Source organism: Phoxinus phoxinus (assembly GCF_949152265.1).
Source record: "Phoxinus phoxinus genome assembly, chromosome: 22".
Taxonomy (NCBI): Eukaryota; Metazoa; Chordata; class Actinopteri; order Cypriniformes; family Leuciscidae; genus Phoxinus; species Phoxinus phoxinus.
Window position 1 is genome coordinate 19,529,776 of NC_136897.1, and position 21,986 is coordinate 19,551,761.

Consider the following 21,986-nt stretch of genomic DNA (forward strand, 5'->3'; position numbering starts at 1 on the left):
ACCGACGAAGTGTCTGTTGCCGTCTGTCCAGTGTGCATTGGCCTTAGGATTTATCTGACATCATCATGGGCCAGAAAAAATAAAAAATGTACTCTCCTGGGCTTAATTCCTAAATCTAGGTATACACATACAGTCAAATTTGCTTTGCCTGAGCTCTAGGAGCTTACCTTGAGGACAAAAGCTAATAGTGTATGTACACTCTGGCCACCAATCTTGCTCTTGAACTGATTCAGATAATTGGGGCTGTTCCAAAACCTGTGATTACGGCCTACGAGAGAAGATCTCTGTGCTGTAATCTAAAGAGCCAAATCACACCTTTCAAACATGATTACAGAACATTTTCAAAATGATTCTAATGATTGTCTCAGTCCAGCTGACCTACAATGCAGTATATTTCTTGGACTTGAGCTTTCATCAGCATGTCTCAGTCCCTATACTCCACATATTCACAGGAGTCATCGTCCACGCTGGCCTGCTGCTCCCCGGAACTCTGTCGCACAGAATGTCTACTTAACCTGTTACATAAATCCAAATTATCCTCATTAATCTCTGTCTAATTATTGAAAAGCCCAGGCTGAATAAGAGCAGTTATGCTTAATCGCCTCAGATGTTGGCACAGGGTGAGATGATTTCATATCACAGCCTAATTAAAATGCCCCCGGGGAGCTTCTCTTCATCTGCATGACCTTTGACTTTTGGCATACAGCAGTTCTCACCTGCGGCTCTGCCCTGGTTCACTGTTGCCCTGCAGGTGCTTGAAATGACAGAAGGGCCTCAGAGAGATGTATGGCAATGGGGTGGTGAAATTAATGATGTAAAAAAAAAAAATGATAAAAATGCTTCAAGTGAATGCAAAACAAAGAGAATTGTGAAAATGTTTCAACCTCTGATTGTAAAGCAGTCTGACATTTCTAACATATCACAGACTCAAGGACACCCACATTATTTTTTATATTATTTTCCTAAATGTAAAATATATATATATTTTTTTTACAGTAAAACATATATTAATTATTATTTGTTTCATATTTTAATTTAGTAATAATATCTATCTATCTAATTATATTTAATTATATATTATAAATAATTATAAAATAAATATAATAGTACTGTAAAATAAAATTATTGTTATTATTACTAAATTAAACTATTGTATATAGGCTATTTATTACTACTGTAATATTTCACTGTAAAATGCAAAAAGTATAGTTTTTAATAATATAATTTTATAGTACAATAGTAGTTACTGTAAAATTGAAATACTATTATTTATGGCTGTCTTCATCAATATGAATATGGTAGTATAGTCATAAAAAAAAATAAAAAAATAAAAAAAAATAAACACTTTTTGCCTAATTGTGCGGTCCTACAAACAAGCACAGCAAACATGGAGTTAAAAAAAATCATTTTAGAATCGCAATTGTAATTTTTAATCAAAACTATCGCAATTGTATTGTTTTCCTAAATTGTGCACCCCACCATTTTTTTTATTAATTAATTACAACTAAAAAAAAAAAAATTCTTCAAATTTTTCTTTTTTCTTTAGGCTTCATCAACATGCAGACACAAAATCAGAGACCTTGTCTCAAGTGGTCACAGGAGACACATTTAAAACGTATGTAATGGCAGCAATAAACAGTAGTGTCTCAGATGACCACTTGTGATCGAATTGTGAGGCGGGTGTTAATACCAGATGCACACTGGACCAAAGAGAGAAAATGCAGCCCAAGGAAGTGTGTTTGCAGGCCTGTAGTAAGAGCTAAAGCTGCTCTTAAGGCTTAACATATATTGAGCATTATGTAAACAGACTCCCAACATTACTCATCACCGTTGTGGGAAGACCACGGCTAAAGCTCGGATTAGTGATGTAGGAGGTTATTGTGAATTTCCAAGTTAGAAGCTTGACTTTAGCGGAAGTGTCTGAGCCAAATGCAGAACTCATAAATCAACAATGAAATTACCAACTTTCAAGACCCTGTGCCTCTCAAAGCTCGACTTCTAAACCTCGCTAAGCCTTAGGCAATCGTTATTAAATGCAAATATAACAGGAACACATTAACAGTGTGGTTCCCATTTTCATTAGAGGCGCAATAAGAACAAAATAAAGGGAACCCATTACAGATGAAGGCTTGTGCTGTGACGTTCCATGAAGCGGAGACATTAATTGGGAACCTGCTTAAATGCTAGCAGGCGAGAGGAGGCGGCGAGTAGCGACTAGTTGTGCTTTGACAGTTGGTGAATGAACTAAGCACTTCCCTTAACATTAACGTCAAATTGCTCTGTTTGCTTCACATGCAGGAAGGTGGCAAATTCTCACTTTTTAAAGCATCTTGAGGAAAGGCCTGTTAGAAAAATATGGAGGTAATATGATGCCATAAAGAATCGCATGCGCAGGGTAAGATTTGTGAAAGTGTAAATGAGATTGCAAGCGTAAATTAAATTTGCATGTGCAAGAGAAGATTTGTAAAGGTGTAAATGGCATTTCAAGCGTAAGAAAACAATATTTGCAGCATTTTACTGTCATTCGTAAGCAGTGATGGGAATAACGGCGTTATAAATAAACGGCGTTACTAACGGCGTTATTTTTTTCAATAACGAGTAATCTAACTAATTACTGTTTCCTCCGTAATAACGCAGTTACCGTTACTGACAATAAAATGCGCCGTTACTATAATTGAGTTCACTGAAGCGGTTTTCATCCGATCGGGCTCTTTTCTCCGCCATAGGAACTGCAAACTCTTTTCTCTGGTGTGTGTGTGTTTCGAGGCGCCGGACTGGACAAAAGCGAAGCGAACGTCGTCAGCGCGCGAGAGAGACCGAGTGTGTCCGTCCGAGAGCGCGCTGGACAGTTCGCGAGAGAGACCGGAGTGTGTCCATCCGAGAGCGCGCTCGACAGTTCGTGAGAGAGAACAAGTAGGCCTATGTCCGAGCATAATATAATTTATCATCTGCAACGTTTTAATTAGTTTACATGGTTATAAAAAAAAAAACTCCAAAATAACCAGCAGGGAACGTTCAAAGAAAACATCTTTGTTTGACCGGTTGTGAACACGTGCGGCAAACACGACTAGAATTTGGCTTAAAAAACCTCTGATGATGACGTTCTCTGTAGGTTATACAAATAAACCCCCAAAATATTAGATTTTATTATTATTATTATTATTTATGTTGGTACATTGTTCAATATTATATTGAGAACACTTTTAGTTAAACTGTTTACATTTGTGAGGAAGAAAATACTTCAAGTAGGCTAGTATGTCTACCAGTTGTAAGTTTTATCATTTTCATTTGCACTACAAAGAGTGTATGTGTATGTATATTTTGTATTACTTATTTTTGGTACATTTCTTAAGAAGCATACCGGTAATTTATTTTTGGATTTGTTGGCCAGTTGTGGTCTGTGCAATAAATATTAAAAGTTCTAAACCATCAATGTTTTATAATAATAATTTGTTCTAGTGTCCATTTCATTCATTTAACATATTTAATATTGGGGGTATCCAAGATATTTCACATATTTAAATTTTTCTTTCTTTTTTTAAGTTTTTTTTCAATAGTTACTTTGCCTGGTAATTAGTTACTTTTGTAATGATATAACTCAGTTACTAACTGAGTTACTTTTTGTGAGAAGTAACTAGTAACTATAACTAATTACTTTTTTTAAGTAACTTGACCAACACTGTTCGTAAGTGTAATTCATGTATTGTGATGCTGCAGCTTCATGCTAACGACGCAAAATAAATATGATTCTGACTTCCATTTTTCCGCGCTTACACTTTTGGCACGTTTTTTTCCCGCACAAATACAGCGAAAAGCATTGCAAGCCTGTGAACAGCAATTTTGCAAGCGAAAACAACAGTCAGGAACTGCAAAACAGATTGATCGCGTAAAACCAACATTTGTGTAAAAAAAATAAACTGTTGCAAATGTCTAAATGACTTGTTGTGTGCATGGGGCAAAAAAGTTCCTGAAATAACCCTATTTGTACAGTTGCGTCTTTTTGTAGCCAATCAAATGAGCTTCTCCCTGACTCTATTTGTGTGTGTGTGTGTGTGTGTGTGTGTGGGGGGGGGGGGGGGGGGGGGGGGCATGCCAAAAGTGTAAGCGTGGAAAAATAGAAGTCAGAAGAATACAGATCATATTTATTTTGCGTTAGTATGAAGCTGCAGCTTCACAAAACACGGTACTTACGGTAAAAAAACAGTAAAAAGATGCAAATATTTTTTTCTTTCACTTGAAAGGCGATTTACACCTTTACAAATCCTCTCTTGCACATGCAAATTTAATTTACACTTCTAATCTTATATACACTTTCACAAATAAAGACATAAAAACATCTTGCACATGCGATTCTTTATAGCATCATATTACCTTCATAGAAAAAGCAGTAAAAAATATAAAACAGCACACAGCCAGCTGCAGATTGCATCCCTTTGGATTAGGAATAGACAGCATGCAGCAGATGCTTGGTGAAAAGTCAACATTCAAGTTGGTTTTGTTTCAGGAGACAACAGGGATTTTTTTATATGAAAGAGGCAAAAAGGAGGATCCAAACAGCTATTGTTTACATGACTGGCAAAGCTTCTAATCAAAGCATTTGGACCACAATTCAAAACTGGAAGAATAGGGAGAAGTTAAAATCTAATTATGAGCACAAACTATTAAAGTATTAGCCAAACTGAAAGTCAATGGTATATTCTGAATGTCCTCTTAAAGGGTTGCCAAATGCCCCGATATACTTCAAGAGAAATCGAAGAATGAACTGGTGTGACGTCATTTCAAACAAAATTCCAGCTAGTAAACACCTTCGAACTACCATTGGTCAGTGGCGATCACGTAATAGGTATAGGTGCGCTCTGGCAATCTTCTCCGGTTATTAATTTCCTCTGTCTGTCGAGATCAGACGTCCGCGAGTGACCACGATATCAACTAGTTCCTCAATTAAAAAAATAAAGAATAAAGAATAAATCATGCGTGTGTACATTAATTAACTTACAATGGATGTGGATCAAGCCACTGGATAATTTCATATAAAGTATAGCCACAACAAGACATACCCTGCATGCTTTTTAATTGTTTTGCCAAAATATGATAGATTTACAGTGAAGTTGATGGGTGACCTTCATGATATTGTCAATTTATACACATAATTTGGGGCTGAAATAGATGTTTTTTCAGTATGCAAAACAGCTCACTGTTCCCACAAACTGTGGCAATACATTTTTTAATCAACCAATCAATGATAAGACTTCCTCTCAAAGTAAACCGCTGATCACAACGCAAAATGATGGATAAGAAGACTCTGGATAAACATGTAAAGGAATGTAAAAAAGTACATACATCCTAATATCACATTGAGCCAATATCACTAGAGCAAACAAATCATAAGACATTCTCAAGATTTAGCTTGGGTTACAAATGTTTCATAAATTCAGAATCAGCCTCTCCTACCGCTACTGTAATAACAGAAAATTGATTTATCGTGGCTTGGGTTGAGTCAGAGGCTGTGAGTTGTGGGCTGTGATGAAAATGAATGAGAAACAGTCCACCACTTGGAAACTATTTTTGTCCACCCACTATATTGTTTCTTGACCAGAGATAGGACATCTGAATGCTACAAGTAATTTCAGGCATTACAACATTATAATGTACAGTATGAAAGTGGATATTTATTTTAAGATTAGATTTAACATTATTATTATATAGAATATGCAATCATCCAATGCCAAAAAAATAACTTAATACCGGTATGATCTGATAACGAATATAATATATGGTACCAATATTTAGTAAATTTCATATTCAAAACAAAATAACCAAATCTCATGCTTTTTTTGTTACAGTACTACCAATTTATCTCACCACTGTTGTCACAAACCAATGAATGACTTTGTATGCATGGTCCTTTTAGAGAAGAGGCATCATTTTACAGTAAGCCAAGTGTTAAACGGATGCCTTATGGCAGTTGATGACAAATTACTATAACTTAACAAATATGACAAGTTCGACATAAAGATTCAGTCATATTCTAAGAACATTTCTGTATTAACAATATAATCTGTTCTACTGTGAGAATTGGCACAGCACCTCATGGCAGTGTCAAGTGTTCACTGATCACTTGCTTATTACAATGCTACAGAAGCATTTTAAAAATGATTACTACAAAGACCACATAGAATATACACCATCAAGGCCACTGCCAGCAGCCTCAGCAAGCCAGGACACTCAGTAATCTAAAAGAGGGCTTTCGGGGTAGCTGTAAAGTACTGCCCTAAGGGTGAATAGAGCCAAGCAAATCTTCACTCGCTGTTCTTTCTCTCAGCCTCCTCAAGACAGCTCCTTCACCACCCCACCTTCCTCCAGTCAAGGCCCTGAGGGGCCATGTTTGTTCTACCATGAACATCAACCCTAGCCTGGCTCCGCCCTCCTACGCACTTCCACTCAATTTTCATTTTCCTTCAGTACTACTAACAAACAAACAGAATTGTGTTTCTGTAATAAAAACTTTTTCATGACAGATTTATTCAAAAAACATTAAAACAAAGACAACAGGTTAGGTAAAAACATGTGCATAATATTTAAAAAAAATGCTATCTATATATATTTTTTTTTGGACACTGAATGGCTTTTCTGAGGTAAATGCGACTTTATATTGTTTACAGTCTGTTTTACTGACATCTTTGCCTGGTTGAAAACACTGATTAAACGACTGATTGATATATTTCTGTAAAGTTGTCCGGTTTCTTTCAACATACCTTCTGATGTTAGTTCATGTAAATGAATTGTGTGCTATAACTAGTAAATAGGAAGATCAGTTCACATGCATTCCACGCTCCCTCTTGTACTGAAGCAGCTACAGTCTGTCAAGCAGCAATTAAAGAGCATACAATTGACATTTATTCTTTGAATTCATTATAAAAATGACAGAATTTGAAACCTGAGAATTTGTTGTATATCAAAGCTAACAAAACACAACCTTATTGCGATTTTTGGATCGAAAGCATGTTACAAATAACGTTTAGTGAAGTTTTGTTCATCTCAACAGAAAACAGCATAGATTAAAAGATCTCAGTTCATCAAAATGAAGACCAATTCAAATTCTTCAATCGATACTGTCAATCCAGCCCTAGCATCCACACAGCTGACATGCTTACTTGTAGTTCATCTACGTCGTACACATGAAATAGACACTGATACAATCCAGAACTGCCATCAGAGAAGCGATAATTAAAAGTCGGTCAATGATTTCGGCTTTCAAAAAATGTGGTTGCCGAAATGCATGCATCACTAAAATCTCAACAGAAATTCCATGGCAATAACATGTTTTGTTTTTTGTTTTTTGGGTTACAATTATTCCACATCAGCACAGAGGGGAGGAAAATCACTGCCACACAGATAACTGCCGCATTAGGGAGATAGAGTGAACCAGAGGACAGAAATGGTGGACGTTACAGTCGCTCCCCTCCTTCAGCACCTGAGAGTGCGCTGTGCATCGGGGCACTAATCTACACACCCTCAGGCAATGATTTAGAGAACCTTCTCTGGTGCTGGATTAAATCTCTCGCCTCATGCACCCTGCCCTCTCCTGTCAGCCACTTTGAGGAGTAATGGGGCCAAATTGAATGCAGAGATTAGAAGCACACAACAGTCAGTGTTTCAGCCGATTTTGAGGTGCTTCTCACGGGAGAGGAGTTGCACTCAAATCAAACTGTCATTGAAAACTTAGTGCTGTGCAGTGGGAGTTTGGCTTGCTACTTAGCTCTGCTGAAAGCAAGTGCCCATTTATCAAAGAATCAGAGAGCAGACCAAAGCACTTTTGCCATTCTCCGATCTAAGATTCATAAGAATTCTACAGAGCGGTGCACTCTTGTAGTTTGGGGGGGGGGGGGGGCTAAATTAATCAAATTAGACTCTGCAAGATGCACATTTAGTTTTTAACAAACAAATTAACCTAAAACACAGCTAAATCAAACAGTGTTTGTATTCTATTACTGTTAATATTTGTTGAGAAAGAAAAGTGTTAACTTTCAGGCAGCCAGACAAAACAACAGACAGAGGGATTCACAGAGGGATGGACGTATCTTTTGACGGATGGATGAAATGATGGATGCATTTACAAATAGATGGACAGGTGGAAATATACATCTATGGAGGAATGTAGTGAACAAGAGATGGACAAACAATGAATAAATAACCTATGTAGAGTGAATGACACATGGACAGTGAACAAACGAGGTACAGATGTCAATGAACGAACAGCAAATAACAGCAAACAGGTCATTTACGGATAGCAACCAGCGAACATATATGGATGGTAAATGGATAATAGAAAGCGAAAGATATCAGACAGCGAATGGACAACCGGCAGAGAACGGATGATGTACGGATGGGGGACATATCTATAGGCGGGCAGACGGACAGCGTACAGAAAACAAACGGATGACATATGGACAGATGGGGTACAGACACATAGTGAACAAATAGAAATAGCAAGCGACAGAATGGCAGGCGTTATCTATTGGACGGAACACAGACAGTCATGACATATGGAACGACATGCATGAGTCAATGTACAGACTTATAGATAAACAAAGAAATATCAATCAATGGACAGAAAGACGGACATATCTATCAACAACCAGACAAATTTCATTGCCATGGTTTCTGATGAATAACAAACAACTTCTATCTAAGTACAACAGCCCTTGTCTCTCCATATTAAGATATTTCTTTTTGGTATTTACTAAATGTCAGTCTTGCCCATCATTGATGATGGATTGGTTGCTGTTGCTTCACAAACCTTACAGACAAGAGAGAGAGAGCGAGAGAGAGAGAGCGATCATTCATGAGTTAGATGAAGACAGTCCATTTCCAACACAGCGGGTGTTTCAACAAACCATAAACCCCCCAAGTGAAAGTCCATTAAAAGCATGAAGGCTGTTGGTTATCTCTGTGGTGTCCCATAACTATCAGTGACTCCACATAAAGTGCAGTTGGACTAGACTGTAGGGGCCAAAGGAGAGCAAATTTTAAACCTTAAAGCAGCATAAGAATTGGTTCCATTTCTTTAAATACTGGATAAAGGAAAGATATTAAAGAAATTGTATTATACTTTGCCATAGTGACTGGATAAATCACAAGAGTGCTGCCATGAGACACAATGTAATCTACGTCAAAAGAATTAACATTCTGGACACAGATGCTTCCTCGTGGAATTTAGTTACTTGACTGTTTGCATACAGAAATATAATAATACTTCTGAATGAGTAGAATGCTGTATACGCATCATGTCACCACGAAGAGAGCGCATAGGAAGATTTTAAGATTGAGAGCAGGGCAATCACTTAAAATAACTGGGTCTTAAAGTTACATGAATTTTAATACATTGTACTTCCTTGCATTCAAATTCAAATTGCAATAGTGCATCAGTTTGCTTCCTCTATTTAAATTCAGAAATCGAGTTGGGATTTAAACGACACTCACAATTCAATTCTGGATGATGCACAATCCTGCTGTGATGCAATACAGTTCCGAACAGAGCTGAGAGGTTGCGTCCCTCTTATTTATGGTCACTGTCAAATGTTTACAGATTAGTTCAAAATTTAAAGCCAGACTTTGTCAGATTCTTGGCCAGCTCAAAGTAAAAGGTGCCATAGGGCTCCTGCAGGGATGCAGATTAAAATATGGAATAATAGATCAATGTAAACAAAATCAGATAATTAAGACTAAACTCAAAGCATTAAGGTTTGCAGTGCCTGTGACTTTTTCAGTCATGACCCAAACATCCAGCTGAGGGATCTATGCTGCACAATTAGTTTTCCATTTTCTTTCCCACAAAACCTTTGACAATACATCTGTTCTGTTTAAGCATTACAATTTATCAAATTCTTACAGCGTGTAAACCCGGTCTAATATATTTAGCAAGAGGCTGAAACCGATCTCTAGGTTTTTATGAAAAGTTAATGTGGCTGTTAGTCTGAAAATTAGACAAGGCCGCAAAACCATTTTTCAATTTCAGATAAAAGGTGCGATTATGCTTGGACTCCAGCTGTGTTCTGCCTCTGGCTACTGCAATGCAGCGATAAGAGTTTGCAATTGCAGGTAATGTAACTTCATCAGTAAAGAAGATGCAAAATTATCATAATAAATTGACAATAAATTCTGTTTAAATGCCTGTCATCAAACGACATTTCATCCCGAAATTAAAAGAACGAATGAATGAAGAAAATGAGCGGTGGGTTATTTTAATAACAAATCACGATTTAAGGCTATTTTTGTACGTCACTAAGCAATACAGCCACACTTATTACCCTATTTTTAAAACTTATGACCAAAACAATGACAGACTATTTAGGGAAAAGTAGGGGTGGGCAAAAGGGCCAAAATCTTACTTCACGTTATTTAATTGGTTTATTTTATTACAGCGTAACCCTACTGCTGCATTGCTAAAGTTGTGATGTGAATGTTGTACAGTATGTTGGGACGGCGGTGCCAAAACTGAAACTGATAGCATGAAACTCTAATCAGCCGACATTACACATCAACCAACAAGTACTACAACGATGATGTACAAATACAATTTAAACAATTATAATTATTACTATAATTAAAGTAATGAAAATTTGGGGGAATATTTGAATCATGAAAATAACATCACAATAGCATATAACTCAAACACTGGCCAGTGAAATATAACAATTTATTAGCCAATTGCTATTGACAGACATTATTTAGTCGCCTAGCATGAAAATGATCGTATGCAAGTGATTTCCTCACATTTTAGAGGGTTGTCCCCTTCTTGCTCGGGCCCTGGGGCTTCAGCTTCAGTTAAAATAAAATAGACATAAAATCCTATTATGTTCTTTTGATTTTGGCATGACACATTCTCAACAAATTTATGAGAGCCACCTGTCTACAATGCATATAGATAACTCCTTGTACAAATGAATGAACGGTGAAATATTGACTCTCATTCCCAGTTTGTCCTGAGAGATCCACAGACGACTACTAAGCGTCCCTTACGCTTGGTCTCAACAAGGCCATACCCGAACCCAAATCACCATCAATCAGTGTGGCTTGCAAGGAAGCATGTTTTCTCAGTAGGCTCCCCAGACAGAATCCAATAAAAGCTCCTCTTTGTCAGGTCTGGCTCATGCTGTAGGCCGTCGGTGACTAATAGCTTAGAGGCCCTGCTCATCAACTGTAGAATCAATCGTCAATTACAGTTTACCACTGGTGTAAGGCATGGCTCATCCAAAGTTGTCCGTGGTTGTGACAATTCCAAATCAAACCATGAGAATGTATTCCAGCCTCCCAAACAAGAACACAAATAAAGAAAGGATGGCAAATAACCAAGTAGCAAATCTTATGGACAAACATTGCTTCAAGAGGCAACAAATATTTTTCGAGAGATTATTCAACAAATGCCTCACCCGAATTTTTTACAAACTGCAATTTTCCTCATTTTAACACAACATTTCCCATCATGCTCTGGTAATTATGTTTAAATGCAGCACAAAGTGTTATAATCTTAAGCACCAGCCAGCTAAAACACATAAAACTCAAAACGCAGGGACTTTTTCCTTTTCTTTGCTCAGCATGGTAAAATGCTGCTGGCAGGCTCAGACACCGATCATCTCTACCATTATAGGATATATCTTGCATTGGCTACATGATAGATGGTTTCCATTTAACCAGCTGATAATATCCCACGAGAATCCCTATCACGACGTTACAAATGGAAGGCAACACTCACCATAATGTCAATTCTCTAAACCTAGGACCATCATCTCACTACATCGAAGAATATGAATGAACTGCAGAGTAACTGGAATTATTATTATTTTTAAGTGAAGGTAGTTATGGGCCATTTAGATTTCACACTGAATATTGCAGGTCTCTACTGTTGTTGCCTCCAGCTGTCCTCATACACCATAAACCTAACAGGGGAAAAGTATGCAAAAATGACAAATAATTATAATAATCACTTGTGGTACTGCAATAATAAATATCCAGTAAAATAACAGAAATCGTTTGTCTGGAACATGAGTCAGCTATACAGTTTAGTATACATTATAAAGATATTTGACCACAGAATACGGTGTTTTGATGTCATATTTTTTTGGACAGCTGTGCTATAAATACAGATAACATATTGCGATATAAAAAAATATTTAGCATAAAGAAAACTTTAGGACGATTGAAATTGTTATTTTTATTTATTTATTTAGTATTATGACAATTTTTAATGCATTTTTTTTTTTGCAAAATCAAACTTTTTTCTTTTACATTTCTTTTTTTTTTGGGGGGGGGGGTAAAAAACAATTTGCTTATGGAAATGAAGCTTAGTTTATAGTTGCATTATGACAATTTCTACAATTAAAGAAGCACATTATATAATTTTAAATGATAAAACAATATATAATCTCTCTCTTTTTTCTGATTTCGGGGTGTAATATGACTACAACCACAAACCCAATTTAAGACAGAAATGTTGCTCTTTGATCAGCTTGAATTTACAGTTGTTTACAGAAATTATAAGTAGGATAAATATGCCACATATTGTCAGCCCTTTCATATGCACAGCACACATTGAGACATATAAAAAGACTTCTAAATCCAAATAAATAAACAGAGAGACCCTCTCCTACTGCAAATTAACAATCATTATATAACTGTGAGCCATGTCATCTCATTAAATCGTATGCCATCTGCAGCACACTTTTCAAAGTTCCTCACTTTTCCAGATCCTGTGAGGGTTCTTAATTCTGGGACAAAATATTAGAATGCTAAGCCCAAGAAATGCACATTTTATGACAGGAGTTTCAATTTGCAACTAGTTCTGCACCAGTAAACAATATCCCACGCCTCGGCATTGCAAATAAAAGATCGATGGCATGAGCTATAATAGTACAAAAAAAGCAATATTACTGAAATATCCACAGATCAGCTGATGAGTATGGATGCATTTTCATATTTCATTTCAATGCATTTAACATTCATTCATTTTATGTTGATATAGGTTCTTTTGTTGAGAACCTCACCGTAACCTCAATTTATGTTTAACTTGTATTGAACCCAGATCCCAGAATATTCCTTGAAGCCTCAGATACCAGCGGTTTATTACAAGTCTTATATAGCTTAAGCTTAATATATCATTTAATACAATCACATACAGTATTTTCAAGGGAGCCATTTTACCAGTCACATACGCCTTCAATATGTCATTGCCTCACAGCGGATCTCATGTTTGTTTACTTCTCATCTTAGTATTCAAATGGCAGTGTAACACGGCCACCCAAGGGTTTCATAGTCTGTTCTCCACTATCCGAGATGGACGCCACTCCCTTATGGAAAAACACATCATAGGCGGCACATGTTCTGTTTCTGCCCTGGGCTACTCTGAAATCCCATTCATACACTTAATTATCCCTCACGCTGGAGATTGAAATGTGCCATTTGCAGTCATACAAGCTGCAGGTTACTGAACCTGAACACACATTGTATGCATGCTACCGCTTGCTACAAAAAGGCAGTATAACAGTTCCTATGGAATAATTAGACAATTCATTTTAAGTCCTTAGTCCTTATTAGTCCTTTTATATTCTAACAGACTAAAACAACCAAAGCTTTGCGGAGGGAGAGGTATATTTGCAGCCAAGAATATGCACTACCTCTGGCAACAGTGGTATGTCTGCCATCCATTGATTTTGAGTTAGAGATGTTAGTGCACTGCATAGTGAACGGTATGAGATTCTATGCAGTTCCCTTGAGCTACGTGTCCTCGACTGATAACTTGGCAACAGTGATATTTCCCTTTAGGAAAGTACCGTACAAAGAAACTGGCTTGGAAATTAGTGTCATTTTTGTAATATCACAAAGGAGACTACAAACAAAATCTAAGCCTTTGTTGAGAGGAAAATGAAAAAAATAACTTAGAGATGGTTCATCCAAAAAAATCTGAGAACATTTCAAAAAATTAAACCTGTTCATTAAATAAAGTGATTGTGTCTCTTCAGAAGGCATTGTATGCATTGTTCATTAATCCACTCGATTCATATGGATTAGGCTACTTACAATTTTTTTGTACTTTTTGATGCGTGAAAGTTTTTGTTGGATGGACTTGCAATGGATAGGCAGAATATTAAATATATCCTTATTCGTGTTCCGATTTTGATTGGAAGTCTTACACCATGTCATAGCCAGACGTTATACAATAAGATTGCAGCAACAAGCAATGTGTCTGTCCATACACAGATGAGACACGACTACGAGACGCGGCAAAATCAATCAAAAATCACAGCCAATCAGAAGAGTGTGTGGGCGGGGTCTCTGCAAGCGCACTGCATTTGCAACGAAGTATGTAATTACTTGCAATACTTTATAATAAAGCCGATTTATAATTTATAATTTCCTTCAGCTGAGACACTTCAGATGCGCACTGTTTGCCATGATAGTTTTGAATCGTCTGTTATATATAGGCTATAAAATTATAATGAGAACATTATAATTGTGCACTTGGGACATGGCTTTTAATGGTAATACTTTTGTTTTTGTAATTAGGCTCTTTAAAATTATATAAAATGTTAGATTTAGATTTATCGGCCAATATATCTGTCATCGGCTTTCAAATATAAAGATTGAATGGGTATCGGACAAAATTTTCATATCGGTGCATCCCTATGAAGAAACCATTTCTAAAACAGAATCCCATCTCTCATCGCATCGCTGTTGCGGCTGGTTAGGACAAAAACGATTAACATGGAAAAGATACTTTATCACATGTTTCATAATCGTTAGATCTTGTTAACACAATTATGGGTTTAGAATGACATAAGTTTGAGAAAAGAATTTTCCTTTTTGTGTGAACAATATCAAATTGTCCCCTTTAACCGCAAAATAATATTTACACAACAATGACAGACAACTGCTTAAAACCCCACCAGGTGGAAATTGCCAAATTTTAACATTTTGGCTGCTACTTCCTACACAAATATTCACTTTGTGAATATTAGAAAATGTCGCAAGCATTGCGTTAACTGACATTCAAATACAAAAATCACCAAGAGCTTCTACACTAGCCATTTCAGTCTATGCTGCGATTGCCAGTTTGCTTCAGTCAGCACAAAGCCGTGAGCTGACGTGGCAAAGTGCTTCGTGACATGAGGGCCAGCAATCGGCTGCAGCAAAAAACGCCGGTCTTTTAACTCTCTACAATATGGTGCAGAAACAATGCATACCAAATACAGTCCCCTTCTAAGGTGAACCGCAACACACAAATCATTGGCTGAAGTTTCATTGCCTACTAGACTTCCATTCTCTAAATCACGGTGTGTGCTTGCAAGCAGTCAAAAGCGATAATGGCACCAGCCTATGAAAAAAATATGGAACAGCAAGGAAACAGATTGTCAGAGCAGAGCTGCAAGTGTAGAAATGTTCTGTTATGACTTGGCGATATCCCTGTCAGAGCCACTGACTTGTGCAAGAAAGACCAGCCAAGCTAAACATGCTGCTTTGAGCTTTGATTTCGCTATTCAAAATTCAGACGCCCTTCAGAAGTTGACAAACTCAAGTATGTTTAAAACAAAGTGCCAACAGAATAAAATAAAAAAGACCTTGTCTTTTTTTTTTTTTTACATAAACAGCACAAGAGACTTGACTTGTTCTCAACAGCTAGTGAACCAAAATACCAATATCTCTGCTGCAAGAAAAATCTTTATTTTATATGTTTGTTGAAAACTTTTGATAGTGATGCATTGATGTAATAGATTTTGCCACAAAACTAAATTTATCAGTGACAACTTTGTCTTTGTGCAAGAAGCCACACCTCAAGAAAACGCTTTACGTCATCTGTTGCAATGTCTGCATGTCTTAAACATCCAGGGCTGCGTTTCTCAAAAGCATCGTGAGATAAGTTGATCGTAGAGACCATTGGTGCCAATAGGTCAACGTTTTATGGACTATGATGATGCTTTTGAGAAATGCAGTCCAGTGTCCATATACCATGAAGCCAGTTTAGGTAGCCAAGTATATTTCAGTTAAGGCACGGAGTGTTTATTGCCATAGTAAGTTACATACGCTCCAGGGCTAACCTGCTGTCCAGTGCAAGATTATGTTCCAGGTAAGAGATCTCAAAGAGAAATTTGACCAATCAGCTGTAAGCAAAAGGCCACGTTTGACACAATAAAGTCACTCACCCGGATTCTACTCCTAATTAAAGGCAACTACATAGCAAATGATTTTAAAAGACAAAATCTTCTAGCAATGCTTATTTATAATAATCTAGATATTATTAATGTATTATTATACACTTAATCTATTACACATGTACCATTTTAGTACTTAATTATTAACCAGGTAATGCATATAAATATATTAAATGTAAAATAAATAAACTTTAGAATCAATTGATTACGCTATAAAAATTACTATGTGAGCTTAAATGTTCAATACTGTCTACATCAACTATATAAACTTCACAAATTTTACTTGGACTGATATAGCAAGATTTTTCCTTTTAGTTGTCCTCTTTCATATACAGCTATTTTCTTCTTGCTGTGCAAATGTAAAAAAAAAAAAAAACTTTCAATTTTCCAATCTCGTAAATAATATTCTAAGAGAGAAGTGAATCGCAGTTTCTGGTATCCACAGAGCATGTGATTGGCTGTTCACTACTGATGTCACAGCTAAACTCAGGATCAAAGCCTTAGTTGATAGAGAAAGTTAATGATAAATATCATGGTACCAAAAAATCCTGATTGGATTGGTTTTCAACTCGAAACTAATCCTGTAACCTTGAGGTTGTTCAACTATCATCATGGTACAGGCCCCAGGTGAATATTGAAGTTATGCTATGTTGACACTGCAGAATAACTGGTCTTTCCTTTGGTGTTAAAGTCCGTCAAATCATAAGGATGTGAGATGATCGGAGCGGATGATCTTTACAAATCCTCATGATTTAAATGACTCTGGGTTTAATACCAATGGAGAATGACAGAAAAAAAGACAACTATAGTGAATTCTAGGCTAGCTACCTTACATTTGCATGTTTTATTGTTATTGCCTGTGATATGAAGTCATATCACGTCCATTGGTACTAAACTGTTAAAATAATTGAGGAGGGCATAAGATCGAAGGTGATCTTCAAAAATCCTCATGATTTGAAGTACACTTGGTGTAACTCCAAAGAAACCACTCCATTGAGCTGCAGAAGGAGTGTTTAGATGGCATAACTTAAGAGGAACATGTAGTCACAAATCAAGTTGTGTCAGTGATATTCTTAGCATTGTATCTCAAATGCATGACTGTTGTCTGTGACAAAGTCATCCTGTCTCATTCTCCTTTGGCATTAAACTCAGAGTCCTTCAAATCATGAGGATGTGAGAAGAGGGGAGATGATCTTCTAAAATCCCTGCGAATTGAAAGACTCTGGGCTCAGTACTAAAAGAGAGTGAGGAAAAAGGAAGCATACTTCACATCACAGGCAATCTCAATGAAGCATGCATTTAAGACACATTGCTCTAAATATATACAGCTTTATGACTATGCACGTTCCTCTCTCCAGCAGTTATTCTGTAGAATAAGCGCCAGAATGACTGAAGTGGTCTTTTTTCTCATTCTGCTTTGGTGTTAAATCCAGAGTCCTTGAAATCATGAGGATGCGAGAAGATCAGAGCAGATGATCTTCTCTAATCCTCATGATTTGAAGGACTCTCAGGTCAATACCAAAGGAGACTGAGAAAAGAAGATTAAATCACATTAAACAGGCAATCACAATGATGCATACATTTAAGATATTGACTGGAAATAGCATGAACACTTTTCCAACTTCGAGCCAAATGGGTTCCAGGAGAGTGAGGAACAGTTCCAGTTGCGTTTCCGGTTTAGCGTGGTACAAACAATTCTAAACTAAGATTTCTCAAACCAACCTCCATCATGCTGGTGGAACACCATTAGTGATGTAGGCTAATGATGTTTAGCAAGTATAATAAAGTATTTTCTATTCACTTTTTCAGGTACATCACATTGTCCTACAAATTGTATAACTCAAACAATACAGTGATTGTTCCGTGAAAACCTTTCAGTTTGTTCATCTCCAGTGAAATAACCTCTCTGCAAATGATGATAGGCTAAACATTTTATCTTCTTTCCTCTGCTTCACATGTACCATAGCAAAAAAAAAAAAAAAAAAAACACACAGTAAACCAGGGAAAAAGCAAGCCCAATAACTGAAATGTTACCAACAGTACCATGCTTTCTAAAACTCTTGCACCACCGTGGTAACAGCAGATGTATTTTGCACAGTAATCCTGATTACATAGCACCACAAAAAGAGATAAACTGTGACCATACCAACGAGAACCCGATGGTGGAAAAAAAGACTAAAACAAAGTGTAAGCATAATCAGCATGTTATGAACAGATCTGTTTTGACATTCAAGCAGGCACAGATAAGTCAGGCAAATGCAAAAAGCAAATAGCAAGTGGAAAATAAAAATGAATGGCTAATATTACACCACAAAGCTCAGTCATTGTAGAGCCAGGAATAAAACGTATTATCTTCCCTAATCGTAAAAACTGTACAGAACAGATACAGCATTTCAATCTCACAGAATCTGCACTGCCTAGAAGAAAGGTGAAGGTGAAAGCCAAACTTTCTACCTCTGCAACCTCTCTGCATTGAATTACAACAGAAGTTACTGACAAAATACACTCCAAGTGAAGTGCAACTCAGCTCATGAAACATCAACATCTTTAAAGGTTAGCTCTTTGGCTGCTATAGCAGAATAGAAAATTATTTCACAATAAACTGTAAAAATACGAGATCATGAGATCAGCAAGTGCATTTGCATTACAAGGGATAATGTGACAACTGCATGTTCACATACAGCTAAATTCCAAATCCAACTCCGGCTTAAAAACGCCACATGTCTTAGGGAGAAATTTATGTTTCTGACTCATCCAAACACTCATGTAAATTTCCATAAATATGCCAGATAAACACTTATCTCTTGCAGTGAATCCACTTGGAAATCCTAACACACTGCAGCAAGCCAGCAAACCCATAATGTAGTGTGGCACCAGAAGCTGTGTGAGCTCCTGATTGTCAACATAATAAAATAGTAGCAGATTAGAATAGGCCAATTCTTCAGAGTAGCCTTGTGAGTCGTGACATAACACTGTATTACAAACTGCATCGAAAATGAGGTTTGTGTAGGAATTCCAAACAGGCAGTAGGCCTACAGCTCAAACAATCACAAATATGTGCATTTGATCTAATTTAAAAGGTTATATTACATATAAACAGGCCTACATTAAAAGCTGGCAAGGATAGTGTAACTAGCAAATGTTTGCCATTTTAGTCAACATATTAGTCAACACAAAGACTGGCTAAAATCCATTGAAAACCATCACAGCTGGAAAACAGATGTTCCCGCAATGAATTCTCTTAATTAAATCGGAATTTTCTTATAAAAAATTATTAAAGAAACTGCTTAAAAGGAGGATTTTTTTTGTGTTTTTTTTTTTGGTCATACTAAACCTGGCCTGTTGAACCAGGCCTACTGGCTCCAATATTGCTCTCTTTGGATTACAGATGAGGAACACGGCTCCATTTCATTTTATTTATAATATTTAAAGCTATACTTCGTTAGGGTGTGTCACACTTAGCCCTGGGTTAATTATTTTAAAACCTGGTGCTTCACACTGTGGGTAACTAAACCCTTGTTCTCCAGAGAATGTTGATTTAGCGCGTTGTAGTGGCAACCCAATCAGAGCTTGCGAGACTCATGAGCTTTCTACGGCTCTTTAGAACTTTCACGCGCTGTTCTTCACGTCTGAGAGTCGGACAAACGGTTAAACGTGCGAAGGGAAACGAGTTTACTGAAATGATGAAGAGACTGAATTGTTGTGCTGATCAATGCCAACCGGCGTGGATCAACTTGGCAACATCTCCATAGATGGACAGTCACGCCGTTGTTAAATCAAGACGCGTGCTGTATTTGTCCAATCAACGTTACCTTACTCCATAAATATGCAAATAAGAACATTAACCCGTATTTACGAAGGTACAGTCAGTGTGAAATCTCGAAACATGTCAACCCAGGATTATTTACCCTGGATAAAGTATGGACAACACCGTTGAAACGTGGAACAAGACATGATTGGTGTACAAAATGACGCTGTGTAGACAATTTCAAGTGTCAAAAGCCTTTCACAATCGAACGCCGTCGACATGGGTGTGCGTGTGTGTCCAAGGAAGCAATTGCCTACCACAGCATTTTGAGCATCGTAGAAAGGATCGTATTGTTCAAAAATTGCTTTTAATGTATCTTTTCTAACTGACTGCTGCCTGCTGTGCTCCCCGAGGGTTATATAAATATATTCACTTTAATATAGACAGGCATTTTATATAAATAAAACGCCCGGTGACATTTCAGTGTTGGTATTTACTCGCACCCAAGCCGTCCCATTAAGCGAGTTCGTTGTCATTGAGACCCACAGATAAACACTCTTCATTTAGTCGTTTAAAAGAGCAGCATATGCAGCTGACATGCCTGCTTAAAGATATTTCATTCATACATAGTCCAAACGAGACACGAAACCAGCAGTGACAGCTTTGCAAAAGTGGGACTCTTACTTTTCTTGGATCACGTTCTCCTTTATGGCACCCAGCGTGGGGTGACTGTTGCCCTGTTGTTGCAGTCTGCAGGTGGCCAGGTGCCTCTGGTGCTGATCCTTCAAGCACGCGTTCTCTTGACAAAGATCACACACTTGCTGTTCGAGCTCTTCAATCCGATTCTTCTGCTTCTCCAACAACTCCTGTTGGGTTTCGATGATTTTATTGAGCTCTTTCAGGTACTCCGCCGCCTTGCTGGGGTTTTCGGTCGGGTTTTCCATGTCGATGTACGCGAAATGCCCGTCCATGGGGCAAATTCGATCCGCTGAGCTGGGTTCACAGCCGCTCCGCCATTGTTTATGTTTGCTGGCACTGCTGACTGCTGTCGGCGCTCAGTACTGAGTACTGAAGTTGCGCTCGAGCGCTCGTCCGCTGCAGCGCGCCGTCCAGAGGCTCGCGCTGCGCCACAATAACTAACCCGCTCCGTGGATGATGGTAAATCCCTTTAACCCTTCAGTGGGAGGACTGTTAAGGTAAGCAGTGTTTACTGCGCTGGTAGTTGCCTATTTATCGTGGTGCATTATTTGCCCGCAAAAAAACAACAATTTTGTACAACCTGCTTAACATGTTTGAAAAGCATTAACAGGTCGGTCTTAGCTTTAAGCTGTTTTAGGTGGTTTAAGATGGTTTAAGTGGTCAAGCGGGTCTCCCAGCCTAACCAGCTAAAACCCTGCTGAAAAAAATTAAAGCCTTAAGGTGGTTTGCTGGTCAAACTGGTTTTGAGCAGCATAATACACCTGATATGTTGGCTGGTTTTAAGGAGGTCTAGGGATTTTTTTCTAGAGGTCTAGGGAATTTTAATTCAAGTAGACCAGTTTGGCCTGGTGAAGACCAAATAAAATTACGACCAGCAGCAAACATTATTAGACTACTGTAGTTTAAGATGTTCCACCCCAAAAATGCCCAAAGTGTCTCATCTCAGACATTTCAATTTTCAACAGGTGCTCATCCTATCCAAACCACTCCTGCAACAGAATAGAGAGGCCAAAAGGGAAGTTACATTTTCATGAAACATCTCATTTTCACTGGCACACTGACTGTTAAATCATGTCCACTCCAGTGTTTTCTGCCATAGCTTTAGCCAGTTATAGCTCATTACATCATAATACATGCTTACACTCCTGCTATTTTCTGGTCATCTTTTGATTATATGGCATTTATGATTTATAGATCAACTTATGCCTATTTGATTTATTTTGATTCATCCTTAAGTAAATGTTATTTTTAGCACACACACAAAAAACACCAAAATGGATATCAATATCTCTGGATCATCCTATGCAAAATAAAGGGTTAAAATATAATTGCAC

At 37.4% G+C, this 21,986-nt stretch overlaps 1 protein-coding gene across 7 annotated transcripts in view; it reads right to left on the minus strand.

Annotated features, from left to right (window-relative positions):
• Window positions 1-21,096, minus strand: part of iqsec1b (IQ motif and Sec7 domain ArfGEF 1b) — a 167,216-nt gene extending 146,120 nt beyond the window's left edge. For 3 of the 7 annotated variants that reach the window (XM_079597278.1, XM_079597267.1, XM_079597282.1), the window contains exon 1: window positions 20,638-21,087. In XM_079597278.1, coding sequence (XP_079453404.1) covers window positions 20,638-20,924 — 287 coding nt within the window. In that variant the 5' untranslated portion in view covers window positions 20,925-21,087. Of the gene's footprint in view, window positions 1-20,637 lie in introns of all 7 variants that reach the window. The other 4 variants (XM_079597271.1, XM_079597284.1, XM_079597283.1 and 1 more) reach the window with 2 other exon arrangements.
• Window positions 21,097-21,986: the final 890 nt, after the last annotated feature.